Source organism: Pelophylax lessonae (assembly GCF_965119305.1).
Source record: "Pelophylax lessonae genome assembly, chromosome: 5".
NCBI lineage: Eukaryota > Metazoa > Chordata > Amphibia > Anura > Ranidae > Pelophylax > Pelophylax lessonae.
The window spans coordinates 441281850-441295297 of record NC_138772.1 but is presented as its reverse complement, the minus strand read 5'-3'; the positions used below and the strand labels follow the sequence as shown (position 1 = coordinate 441295297).

General features: G+C 44.1%; 1 protein-coding gene across 1 annotated transcript in view; it reads right to left on the bottom strand.

The window, feature by feature from the left end:
• The window catches only part of ADHFE1 (alcohol dehydrogenase iron containing 1), a 64883-nt gene extending 53604 nt beyond the window's left edge, over window positions 1-11279 (bottom strand). The window contains exons 1-3 of the mRNA XM_082257448.1: window positions 11151-11279; window positions 10972-11009; window positions 4412-4449 (exon numbers count right to left, since the gene is read on the bottom strand). Of these exons, the coding sequence (XP_082113574.1) occupies window positions 4412-4449; window positions 10972-11009; window positions 11151-11206 (132 nt within the window). The 5' untranslated portion in view covers window positions 11207-11279. The remainder of the gene's footprint in view (window positions 1-4411; window positions 4450-10971; window positions 11010-11150) is intronic.
• Window positions 11280-13448: the final 2169 nt, after the last annotated feature.

Here is a 13448-nt window from a genome sequence, read left to right as displayed (position 1 = left end):
GTTGAACCTTTTCCAAATTTTGGAGTTGATAGCCCTGGTAATGGGCTTGCGACAGTTAACTAAGGTCTTAACCACTTTTTCCAAAAAGCCCTGCGATCTTAGAACCTATTCCTCAGAAGCCAGGCTGACAGCTTTAGCGTTGACACCCGAGGGTGAAAAACTGGTCCCTGCGTGATCAAGTCCTCCCTCTCCGGGATGAGTATAGGGGTAACTGCAGATAGGCCTTGCAGCCTGGAGAACCATGGCCTCTTGGGCCAAAAAGGGGCCACCAAGATGAGATCAGTCTTCTCTGAGAGGAATTTCCGTAGAACTGGTGGAATTAACCTCACCGGGGGAAAAGCATATACCAGGCTGAATATCCAGGGAATGGCCAAGGCATCTATCCCTATCGCCTGATCCCGAGGGTCTAAGGAAAATAACTTTTTGACCTGGTTGTTCTTTTGGGATGTGAAGAGATCTATTTCTGGCATCCCCCATTTCTGAGTGATGACCGTAAACCCCTCCTAAATGAGAGACCATTCGTCGTGGCTCAGCCGCTGTCGACTGAGGAAATTCGTCAATTAATTTTGAGAGCCTTTCAGCTGTAAGGCTGAGTTCTAAGCCAACTTCTGTTCTGCCCAAGGAAAAATGTTGCTCGCTATTGCTTGCAGCCGCTGACTCCTCGCACCTCCCTGCTTGTTGATGTATGCAACCTTGATAACGTTGTCCGAACTAATCTGAAGATGAAAATCCTCCAGATCCAAAAAAAAGTCACTCACTGCCCGCTGAACTGATAACAACTCTCTCTGGTTGAAAGACATACGAGCTTCTCTTGGGGACAATGTCCCCTGGGCTCCTCTGTTGCCTAAATGTGCCCCCTAACAAAAATGACCAGCATCAGTGGTCAGAATCTTTGTCTGTGGAGTAGTCCATTCTAGGCCTCTGCACAGATTGTGCTGAGTCCGCCACCACCAAAGGGATCTCTTGATCTTTGAGGGCAGGGAAATTCGAAAGTCCAAGGTACTTTTGCTTCCGTTCCAATTTCCTATTAGAAATGCCTGCAATGGACGTTGGTGGTATCTCGCCCAGGGAACTGCGGGAAAACAGGATGTCATAAGGCCCACTACCTGAGAAACTTCCCTTAGAGAGACCGATTGATTGCCCTAAAGCTTTGACGCTAATCAGTCCATCTTTAGAAAGGTTTCCCCTGGAAGAAAAAGCTTTCCTCCCACTGAGGCAATCTTGTACCCTAGGTATGAGGCTCTGCTTGTTCTTTTGGATTCAGGAAGGCCTTCTTTTTCTCATTCTAGCACCTCCTCTAGGCCTGATCTGAAAAGATGATCTCCTGAAAAAGGGATACTGCAAAGGTGTAGTTTAACCACTTCAATATAGGGCACTTTCACCCCCTTCCTGCCCAGGACACTTTGAATGACAATTGCGTGGTCATGCAATGCTGTACCCAAATTAAATTTTTATAATTTTTTTTCACACAAATAGAGATTTCTTTTGGTGGTATTTAATCACCGCTAGTTTTTTTTATTTTTTACAAAAAAAAACCTGAAAATTTTGAAAAAAAAAACCATTTCTGTCAGTAAATTTTGTAAATAAGTAATTTTTCTCCTTCACTCATGTGCGCTGATGAGGCGGCACTGATAGGCTGCACTAATGGGCACTGATGAGGAGGCACTAATATGCTGCACTGGTGGGCACTGAGAGATGGCACTGATGGGAAGCACTGATGGGCAGCACAGATGAGCAGGCACTGACTGCCATAACTAATGGGCACTGATTGGGGTCACTGATGGGCATTGGTTGGGGTCACTGATGGGCATTGGTTGGTGTCACTGATGGGCATTGGTTGGCATCACTGATGGGCACTGTTTTTTCTTTACTGTAATCAGGGCACTGTTTTTTCTTTACTGTAATCAGGGCACTGTTTTTTCTTTACTGTAATCAGGGCACTGATGATCAGTGCCCTGATTACCTGTCCTGTACTTCCCTTTGAGGAGGAGCCGCTGTTTGGCTCTCCTTGCCACACACTCTGACAGTGTGAGACGAGGAGCGCCGATAAACGGCACTTCCTCATTTACATCTGACCGGCTGTGATTGGACACAGCCGATCACATGGGTAAAAAGCCATGTCATTGGCTCTTTACCAAAAAATCGGGGACACGCCGTGTCCTAGGAACACAGTGCGGCCACGATCACTGCGGACGCGCGAGAGCAGCCATTCTGGGGTGCCGTCATATGAACAAGAGCCGCAATGCTCCGCCATCATTTGACAGTAGGTGGGCGGCAAATAGTTAAACGCCGTGTCCCATGTCAATGTTTTTAGCCACAGGGCTCATTTGGCCGAGTTCACAATGCAGCGGATCTCGCTGCCAATTTGTCTGACTTTGCCGAGGCAGCAGCCAAGTAACCTACAGCTTTGAAAAGCAGAGGGAATGATTTTAAAATCTGTTGCCTTGAGGTCCAGGCAGACAGGTGTGACTGAAAATTTCTGGCAACGCAAGTTGCTGCTAAGGCTGGTTTTAGGCTGATAGAGGTAGAGTCCCAGGCTCTGCGAAGTAGGACCTCACCCTTTTTGTCCATGGGGTCTTTCAGAGCCCCCATATCATTGAAGGCTATGTCCGATTTCTTAGAGATCTTCGAAAGGGGTGTGTCCAGCTTCAGCACCATATTCCAAGGTTGGGCCACATCTTCCTGAAAGGGGAACCTTCTTTTTTAGACCCCCAGCGAAAAAAGGCTTTGTTTCTGGGTTTCGGGTTGAGAGCTATGGACTAGGAACACACTCAACTTCTTAGCATGAAACCCCTCATTCATCAGGTCATGCTTTGAAAGCTGAACCTTTTCTTCTTCAATCTCTAAGGTGTTGTAGATCGCTTTAAGCAGATCGTCGACATCATCAAGAGACAATATGCATCTTGAGCCCCTGGAAGGGTTAACCTCCCCTCTTAAATTATTCTCTGAAACCAAATCAGCCTGTGAAGAGGATTGGGATCCTCCTCTGGGTCCTCTCCCTCCCCCCTATGGGTGGGGACAGATACAACAGGTACCGCGGGACCCCGCATTTTCTCTATCAAACCTTTAAATGATTTAAAGGTTGAAGCAATTTCATCCTTGACTGATGTCAGAATTCTGTGACATGCGGTAACAAATTTGTCTTTTACCAGACTATCCAAACAACTACGGCATAAGGGCTTTTCCCACGCAGAGCTTAGCCTAGCTGCACAAACAGCACATTTCCTCTTGGGGGCCGCCATCTTGGTCTTATCCTGGGCTTTAACCTATGTTAAGACAGGAGACATAAACAGCATTTGAGGCCAGGCCCTATCCCAAAAACAACACTGTGCAGAATAAACAACAAAAAGAGTGCCCCTAACTGCTGAGACTATCCCTATAGCCCATAGGTCAGTAAAAGAAAACATCTCCCAAGTGCAAGCCAAAGGAACCCAATCCACAGCTTACCTGAGAGAAGCTGGTGCCTGTTGCAGCAGATTGTCCTGCGAGGGAACAGGGGTGTCCATGCTTCTTCCCAAGTGTTTTCTTACAGCCTTGCTGGTTCACAGTCTGGCACCAGCAGCCCGATTTCCTGCTGTCTGTGTCACTTTAAGAGGCCAGAACCACGAGCCTCCAGCGCCCGCTAATGTCACTTGGCTGGCCCATTTTGCCTATGCAATTTCTGGCTACCAGTGTGGAATGCATGCCGCTCCCCTTTCCTCACCCAGCGAGGCACGCGCTGAGCCGGCCAGCATACACAGGGAGAGCTGGGAGTCAGCCATCAGTGGTCCTCTCTCTCTCCCCAAGGCTGCAAACAACAGAATGCACAGCCCCAGTCCACTTCCCCCAGGGAAGGGTCGCATAAGGCAGAAATAGTACATCTTTTTCGTGCAGGAAGCTCCACAACCAGCCTCTGAGACCTAGAGCTTCCTTGATTCCTCCACGTGCTACCTATCCTTCAAGAGAAACACTAATATTGAGGTGTGGGCCTGGAGGACTGCTTTTTATTTTATTTGGGGGATGCATTTCCTGTCCGGAGGGAGGAGCCCTAGGTCCCAGAGGCTGTCCTGGAAGACAATTGGAGGAAGTGTTTTAGGGCCCACTCACGTGCATCAATACTATGTGTCTAAACAGCATTTATTCAGTACTTCTAAAGCCTCATAATAGTCCTTCAAAGCCTGCCATGACTTTACAAAGGGCATTGCACAGTGCTGTACATGCAGGAGTGATAGCTTTGTGTTGTGTCAAAAATCAAGTAGCATTATGCTTGAACACACTGCTGTGTGGTGCTTTTCTGTAGGTTACCCCTTTCTTTTTCACCGTTTTGTAAAACTTAATAAAAAACGATTGGATACTAAAAATTAAGCAGCATGTTGCTTTCCATTGGCATTGAAAACATTTACAGCAATGTTGATATTATTTACACATTTACCTCAAATGCATATTCGGTTGTAATCTGAGATGATGGAGCTAAAATAAATTTAGAACAGATTAGTACTTTGAAACTAATACAAGCCACTAGCTAATAAAAAACAGTCATGTACAACAAATGATATGGTTATGTCATGAAGCCTAGTATACACATGCATTTTTTAATCTTATCTTAGAGTTCAACAACTTCCTAGACACTTTTAAGGCTGATCACAGACACCCCTTTTGATGGTGTTGGTGCCTGAATAGATAGATATTTCTATTTACTTGCATTGATGAACAGAGTGGCATGGGAGGTAAAAGTCAGGCATGGAGCTACACTAAATCAGAGTAGACCTTAAAGTGGAGCTCTAACCAAAAGGGGAAGCTCTGCTTGTCTGCCTCCTCCCTCCCTCTGGTGCCACATATGGCACCTTGTGGAGGGGGAGCAAGTACCTGGCTTTGACAGGTACCCGCTCCCACTTCTAGCTGAGTTTGCCGTGGCAAATGCAGCCAGAAGTTTAGCTCTCGCCACAGCCGGCCAATTGAGAAAGCGCAAAGCGATTTGCGCATACTCAGTAGGCCTTACCCAAGATGGCGTTGCCAGCAGCCGAGAGCTGATTTAAGAATCAGCTTGGGTGAGGATGCTGCCGAATCCCTTGACAGGTAAGTGCCCTAATAGTAAAAGTCAGCAGCTACAGTATTTGAAGCTGCTGACTTAAATTTTTTTGGTGGGTTGCTGAAGCTCCGCTTTGAAGTGCACATCGGCCAAGACTATGTACATTAAAGCAGTTACACATTTTTAGCAAGCTGTACAAGGTTGCAGCTTAGGAATGCCTGCAGGTTGTCAAGACCTGCCATCAATAGAAAAAGGGCAACCAGGGGGCAGTAAAAAAAGGCCGGTGAGCTGCAGTTCCCCCCTGATTGCCCACCTAAAACCCACCATACAATACAGCCAAAGGACACTGTACACATGCTGTGACCTTGTGAACAGCACGAACATGGCTTGTCGAGTTTATAGTTGGCACTGCCTGTAAAACTCACCCATTCAAGTCAATGGGACCTCGCTGCAACCATAAGCCAAAGAGCTTGCCTCTCTATTGCAGTGCATTAGTTCCATTTAAAATTGCCATTTTGCAAAAAAAAAAAAGGAAAGACATTCCAGAGGTAGCAGGATAGCCTCCAGAATGCATGGAAGCCGCAGCTCTCTGAAAAGTGATCCACCACATACAGTGTAAACCTAGCCATATTCTGTTACCACTGTTGAATTTGAATTTCTCCTCAATGTTGAAAGCAGTATTAACTGAACTGGGACTGAAAAGTCACATGACAAGTCATACCCCATGATTTTTATCCACTTAAGCCCCGGGAGATTTTACCCCCTTCCTGACCAGGGGGTATTTTGCGATTCGGCACTGCGTGACTTTAACGGACAATTGCACGGTCGTGCGACGCTGTACCTAAACGAATTTGACGTCCTTTTTTCCCACAAATAGAGCTTTCTTTTGGTGGTATTTGATCACCTGTGCAATTTTTTGATCATGCGCTATAAACAAAAAAAGAGCGTCAATTTTGCAAAAATAACAATATTTTTCACATTTTTTTATATGAAATTCCCAAAAAAAAAATGTAAAAATCAAAATTTTTTAATATTTTCGGCCAATTTGTTTTATGCTACATATGTTTGGTAAAAAAAAAATCGCAAAAAGCGTATTTTGATTGGTTTGCGCAAAAGTTATCGCGTTTACTAACAAAGGGAAAGATTTTTGTCATTTTTGTTGTTTTTTTTTTAACGCGTAATGGCGGCGATCTGCCATTTTTTTGCGGTACTGCGACATTGCGGCAGACAGATCGGACCCTTGACTGACGTTTTTGACACTTTTGGGGTTACCAGTGACATTACTGCAGTAATCAGTGCTATACATATGCACTGTTACTGTAAATGACACTGGTAGTGAAGGGGTTAACTTTATTTGAGAGGGAGGGGCTGTGTGTGTCCCTAGGGGCGTGATTCTAACTGTGATTGGCTGTGGCTTGAGGTGTAGGAACAATGATCAACGGTCCTACATAGTAGAACCGTATGATCACTGTTCCTACACAGGGGAGAATGACAGGCGGCTTGTTTACACTAGCCGCCTGCCTTTCTCCCGCTGTCACGGACGATCGTGAGTGAGCGGCGGACATCGGGTCCGCCGCTCACACGCGCGGGGGGGCGTGACCGAGCGGGAGCGCGCCTCCGGCGGCGCGCACTCACTCCCCAGAGCCTCACAGGCTAGTGACGTACCGGTACGTCACTCTGCCTGTGAGGGGCTGACCGCCGGTCGGCAAGTGGTTAATGAGTACCATTCACATATGTGGGACTTTAAATCGCAGCAGCTTCAAAGTAGTCCCTGCACTACTTTGGTCTGTCTTTGATGCGACTTGAGGTCAGTAGACCTCAAGATTACACAGGCATTGTTTCGAGTTGTGGCAAAGTTGTGCAACTTTCATATCGTACAAGTATGAAAAGGGCCTTAACCCCAAAAGCAAACATGTATTATACTGCAGCTTACCAATTCCTAGATGTCATGGCTGCATTTGTTTTCTTTTTTAAAGCTCTCTTTCTTTAAAGTGATTGTAAACCTCAGTCATGGAATCTGAGCTAAGCACATATATCTGTAGTGTTTACTTATCTCTCTCCAAAGCTCTAAGTGTCGTTTCTCTCTGATGCTTTGTTCCTCTGTTATCAGCATTAGTCACGGAGAAGTTTCCCAACACATGAGATAAAATTGTGTCCATGGGGAGAGCTCAGCAGACAGCTTGTCTATTCACAACACAGTTCTTCTGCTGTGTGGAGGGGGGTGTGTGTCTTTCCTCCAATCAGCTCTCACACTGCAACTGCAGCCTCTCCACCCCCTCCTCTGTGCTCCTGACAGATGAAGACAGGTTTTTAACACAACTCTGCCCTTTTGAATGAATGTAGGGAAGAGGAGACTGCAGATAAACAGGTGAAACCTATGTAGGAGGATTTGTTTCATCTCTGTGTATCATCTGAGGCTTTCACTTGGTTATCTGGCCAGTAAGTCTGTTGTTTTTTTAACAGAACAAGCTGTCCTGCAGATGTAGAAGTTAGAGGGTTGAGATAAACTAACACTGACAGAGGTACTTACAATCATCAGCTTTTTATATATTTGTGTAAAACCTTTATCCCAAACGAAACAAAAACTATTGCTGTAACAGCTTAGAAAGTGTTAGCTGGAGTTTGGCTTCAATTTGATTAGTGTATCTAAATCTGCTTGTGCATCTAACACTCCTCTCCCCCAGATTGACACTGATGATGTCCCAAGGTTTCTCTGTTGCTCCTTCATCCAGAGTGTCGGTATACTAAGGCCCCTTTTACATGGGGTGATTAACTGGGTGCCCCATGCAGGGCCGCCTTTTCCCGGCATGGAGAGGCACAAATGTGTGCACCCCCGTTCCAGTGTCTCATTCTTGTCTATTGGAACATGCGGCTGCGCAGACGCCTCTGTTGTGCCCCAATATCACATGCAGGTGCAACAAACACCTGTCCATCCCTGTGCCTGTAAAAAAAGGCCCTGCGTGGGGCACACAGCTAATGGCCCCATGTGAATAGCAAGTGCCAAATTCAGGAGGGGTGTTACTGGTCTGATCACCATGTGAAAATAGAGGTAAAAAGCCTAAAAAACTAAAATGAATGCAGCTCCACATCTAACGATTGGTAAGCTGCAATATATTACATTTTTGGTTTTGGGTTCAATACCGCTCTAAAGCTACAGAGATAACTGAGGGCTTGTTTAAAAGCTTTTCTACTGCTTAATCAGAATATGCAAATGCTTTAGTGAACGTAGTCTGGCCACAGATTCACTTTAACCACTTCCCGCCTGCCCCATACCAGTTTTACTGCTACAGGGCGGCTCTCCTGTGCAGAACCACTTCTGCCTGCAGGGGACGCACATGCGTGTGCGCTGCCGGCGGGCTGCATCTGCTGGGAAAATTCACGGCAGAAGCCCGTCTGCGGGTGCTGGATGTCCTCCAGCACCCAGCGATCGTCAGCAATACACACACAACAGGGATATGCCTATGTAAACAAGGTAGATCGCCATTTTGACAGGGGGGGGGAAGTGATGGATTTTGTGTCCCTGTAAAGCAGAGACTAGAATCCATCTGTTCCCCTAGTAAAAGCAGCACATACAGTACACATAAACACTGGCTAAGCACACAGTTAAGCCTTTGACTGCCTAGATATTTAACCCCTCCCCAGCCAGTGTCATTAGTACAGTGACAGTGAATATTTTTAGCACTGATTACTGTATTAGTGTCACTGATTCCTGCAAAGTGTCAAAAGTGTCAGTTAGTGTCTGATGGTCCACTGCATTATCGCAGTCCCGCTACATGTCGCCGATCGCAGACATTACTTGTATGAAAAGTTAAATAAAACAAACTTAAGACTCCATAAATATATCCCATAGTTTGGAGACACTATAACGTTTGTGTAAACCAATCAATCTACGCTTATTGGGATTTTTTTTTACCAAAAACATGTAGCAGAATATACTGTATATTGGCCTGAATTTATGAAGAAATTTGATTTTTTAAATTTTTTTATTGGATATATTTTATAGTAGAACGTAAAAAATATTGCTTTTATTTTCAAATTTGTCGGTCTTGTTTTTAGTGTAAAAAATGCAGGTAATCCCACCAAAACAAAGTTCTAGTTGTGGGCAAAAAAAATGGCAATTTCTTTTGGGGTACAGTTTTGCACGACCGCTCAATTGTCAGTAAAGGTAACGCAGTGTCGTATCGCAAAAAATGGCCTGGTCCTAAAGGAAGGGGGTAAATCTTCCAGAGGTATAGTGATTAAACATGACACTTCCATAATAAAATCTGAATTCCTGGAAGTACAGCATTGACTTTCCATCCTCCCTAATCTTCATCGTGTAATATTACACTTATATTAAATAAACCCAAAATAGCTGGAGACTGCTGATCAGGGGCTTTTCAGCCAGTATGTTCCTTTCCTCATAAAATAACATTGGAGTGATATCCATTTTAGGGGCATAGCTGAATTTATGCATGTTTATGACACACTTTATTATATTTGTTACCACTGATGATGCTGTATTGACAAGGGACATCTTATTAAATTATACAAAAAGGATTTGCAGCTTCACAAAAAAGTATGCATACCAAGTACAAGGTAATGTGACCAAACTTGGTCTTATCATTGGATGAAACTTTTTTTGTAACATCCTGGAATACTCAATGGATGTATGACAAATACACCATGAGAGTAACTGAGAAACTCATGTACATCACAGCTAGAAGGTAAATAAAATAAAGCATTATTAAACCCAAACCCAAAAATGTAACCTTGCAGTGTGTGTGGTAGCTGCACTAGTTTTATTTTTTTTAGGCTCCCCCCCCCCCCCTCGGTTTTTACTTCTGGCCAGTAACACATCTCCTTTATTAACGTTTCAGCACAGGACAGCGCACATTTAAACAGTAGCATTTTCAGTCTGGGAAGGGGGGGGGGTGGAATGTTAGATGTACTAGCAGATTTAGACTTAGATACACTAACAAATGCAGCTGAACTCCAGCTAACACTTTATAAGCTGTTACAGCAAACAGTTTTGTTCTTTTGGTATAAAGGCTTTACATAAATAAAAAATGATGATAGTAAGCACCCCTTTCCAGTGTTAAATGGTTTGTCCCACCCCTTTGTAATTGATACATCTGCAACAGAGCTTGTTCAACAGACTTACTGGCTGGATCACAAAATGAAAATAGAAAAAAGGAGCTTTTACATAAATAAATAAAAGCTGATCATTGTAAGCACCCTGACCAGTGGTAAATAGTTTGTCTCAACCCTCTAACTCAGGGGTAGGGAACCTTGGCTCTCCAGCTGTGCTGAAACTACAAATCCCATGAGGCACTGCAAAACTCTGACAGCCACAGGCATGCCTTCCTAAGGCAGAGGCATGATGAGATTTGTAGTTTCAGCACAGCTGGAGAGCCAAGGTTCCCTACCCCTGCAAAATGCTATATTTGCAAAACTGCTTGTTCTGTTGAAAAACAGTGGACTTAGGGTCCATTCACACTAGCGCGACTTGGTCGCCTGACAAGTCGCGGTTGGTCGCTCGCCATTGAGTAGTACAGGACCAGTTCTAATAGGAGCGACACAAGTCGCTCCAACTTAGACAAAGGGTCCTGTACTACTTTGGGGCGACCTGGAGGCGACTTGCATTGACTTCAATTATATGAAGTCCCTGCAAGTCGCGCCGAGGTCGCGGTGCACGCTGTGTACCGCGACTTCACAGGTCGCCCCAGCAAGTCGTGTCGCGCCAGTCTGAATGGGCGCTTACTGGCCAGATCATATGGTAAAAACAAAAGAAAAAGTCTACAAAAAGAAAAACGAATACATCACATCCTGGAGTTGGAAAGCTGCAATGTAATAAACGTTTGCTTTTGGGTTAAATAAAGCTTTAAATCATTATATCATTTTGCCTTTTATTCTTTTTTTTTTATGCAACCAGAGTCAGTTCATACATAACCAACAAATAGCATGCACTAGTTCATTCCTACCTTGGCAATATGTGTGGGAATGAGCTGGACACCTGCATCTAAAAGGAAGGATTCATAAATGTTAGTTACAAGTATGACATCTTGTAACACAATTTCTTACTATAACATTAATATTTTAAAAATGAATGAATGGTCCATCAATAAATAATTTATCCTAAGAATAGTTTTAAAAAACTTACGACGCTGTCTGCAGTTGTCTTAGGAGGTGAATCACTTTATCCCTTCCAGCAGCCATTAGGATTTACAGAAAATACGGAGATAAAATTGGGGTTGCTGTAAGTGTGTAACATAGAGATAATAGACAGATAAATGATTACTATAAATAATAAAAGATGAATAACTTTAATATGCATTTGCAAACTTATATCCAAAAGAAAGTCCCATGGAAACCATATATCATCACATCATTATATCCTACTTCTGCATTAGTAATGGTAAAGGAGAACTAAAGGTAAAACGTTATTTTTTATTTTGGATAGTGTAAGGGAGGTTTGTAACGATTGTAAGGTTTATTTTTGCCACCTACATCCCATTGGGGAGATTTCCTTTTGCTTCCTGTCCCACAGCTAAGACAGGAAGTGAGAGAAAATCCCCCATGAAGCGAGGGAATCCCTGGTTTGTTACTATGGTCACCAAGAACTAGTGTTTCTGTTTGAAGATATCTTTATATTTCTTGCTTTGGGAACAACCCAAAATGTGGGATTTTGTTTTAATTTTGCTTTCAGTGATAATGGAAGAAAAACGGATGAAAAACGGATGAAAAACGGATAAAAAAACGGATAGAAAACAGATGAAAAACGGATAAAAAACAGATGAAAAACAGATGAAAAACGGATAAAAAACAGATGAAAAACGGATAAAAAACAGATGAAAAACAGATGAAAAACGGATAAAAAACGGATAAAAAACGGATAAAAAACAGATGAAAAATGGATACATTTTGACGTGACTGAACTGATGAACTGAACGGACCGTATGTGTGAAAGGGGCCTAATGGAGGCTCAGACAACTACAAATAACTGACAGGTATTCTAATCACTCTCCACTCTATCCAAAACCTAAAGTGATTGTAAAGTCTCGCTTTTTTTTTTTTTTTTTTAATATAACAAACATGTTATACTTACCTCCTCTGTGCAGTAATTTTGCACAGAGCAGCCCGGATCCTCCTCATCTCGGGTCCCTCTTCACCTCTCCTGGCCCCTCCCTCCTGTCGAGTGCCCCACCCCCCCACAGCAAGCAGTTTGCTATGGGGGCACCCGAGCCGAGCTTCAGCTCCATGTGTCCACGGAGCTGCAGTTCGGCCCCGCCCCCTCTCTCTCCTGATTAACTAGCTGACTTTGATTGACAGCTGCAGGAGCCAATGGCGCCGTGACTGTGTCTCAGCCAAACAGGAGGGAGAGTCCAAGGTGGCTGAGGGACTCGTGGACATCGCTGGACAGAGATAGGGCTCAGGTAAGTATTAGGGGTGCTGGGGAGGCTGCTTCACACAGAAGGTATTTTATCTTAATGCAGAGAATGCCTTTACAATGCCTTTAAGAGAAAGTTTTGCCTTTAGTTATACTTTAACGACTTGCCGACTGCTCACAGTATATTTACTGCGGCAGTCAGCCCCTCACAAGCAGAGTGACGTAGATCTACGTCGCCAGCCTGTGAGGGTCTAGGGAGCGAGCGCGCGCCCCGGAGGCGCGCTCCCGCGTGGTCGCGGACCCCCCCGCGCGTGTGACCGGCGGACCCGATGTCCGCCGGTCACTCTGCGATCGTCGCTGCAGAGGGAGAAAGTCAGGCGGCTAATGTAAACAAGCCGCCTGTCATTCTCCCCTGTGTAGGAATAGTGATCACACGGTTATACTATGTAGGACCGTTGATCACTGTTTCTACAGCTCAAGCCACAGCCAATCACAGCTAGAATCACGCCCCTAGGGACACACACAGCCCCTCCCTCTCAAATAAAGTTAACCCCTTCACTACCAGTGTCATTTTGCAGTAACAGTGCATATGTATAGCACTGATTACTGCAGTAATGTCAGTGGTAACCCCAAAAAGTGTCAAAAATGTCAGTCAAGGGTCCGATCTGTCCGCCGCAATGTCGCAAAAAAAAAAAATCGCAGATCCCGCCATTACGCGTTAAAAAAAAAAACAACAAAAATGACAAAAATCTTTCCCTTTGTTAGTAAACACGATAACTTTTGCGCAAACCAATCGAAATACGCTTTTTGCGATTTTTTTTACCAAACATATGTAGCATAAAACAAATTGACTGAAAATGTTAAAAAATTTTGATTTTTAGATTTTTTTTGGGGGAATTTCATATAAAAAAATGTGAAAAATATTGCTATTTTTGCAAAATTGACGCTCTTTTTTTGTTTATAGCGCATTATCAAAAAATCGCACAGGTGATCAAATACCACCAAAAGAAAGCTCTGTTTGTGGGGAAAAAAAGGACGTCAAATTTGTTTAGGTACAGCGTCGCACGACCG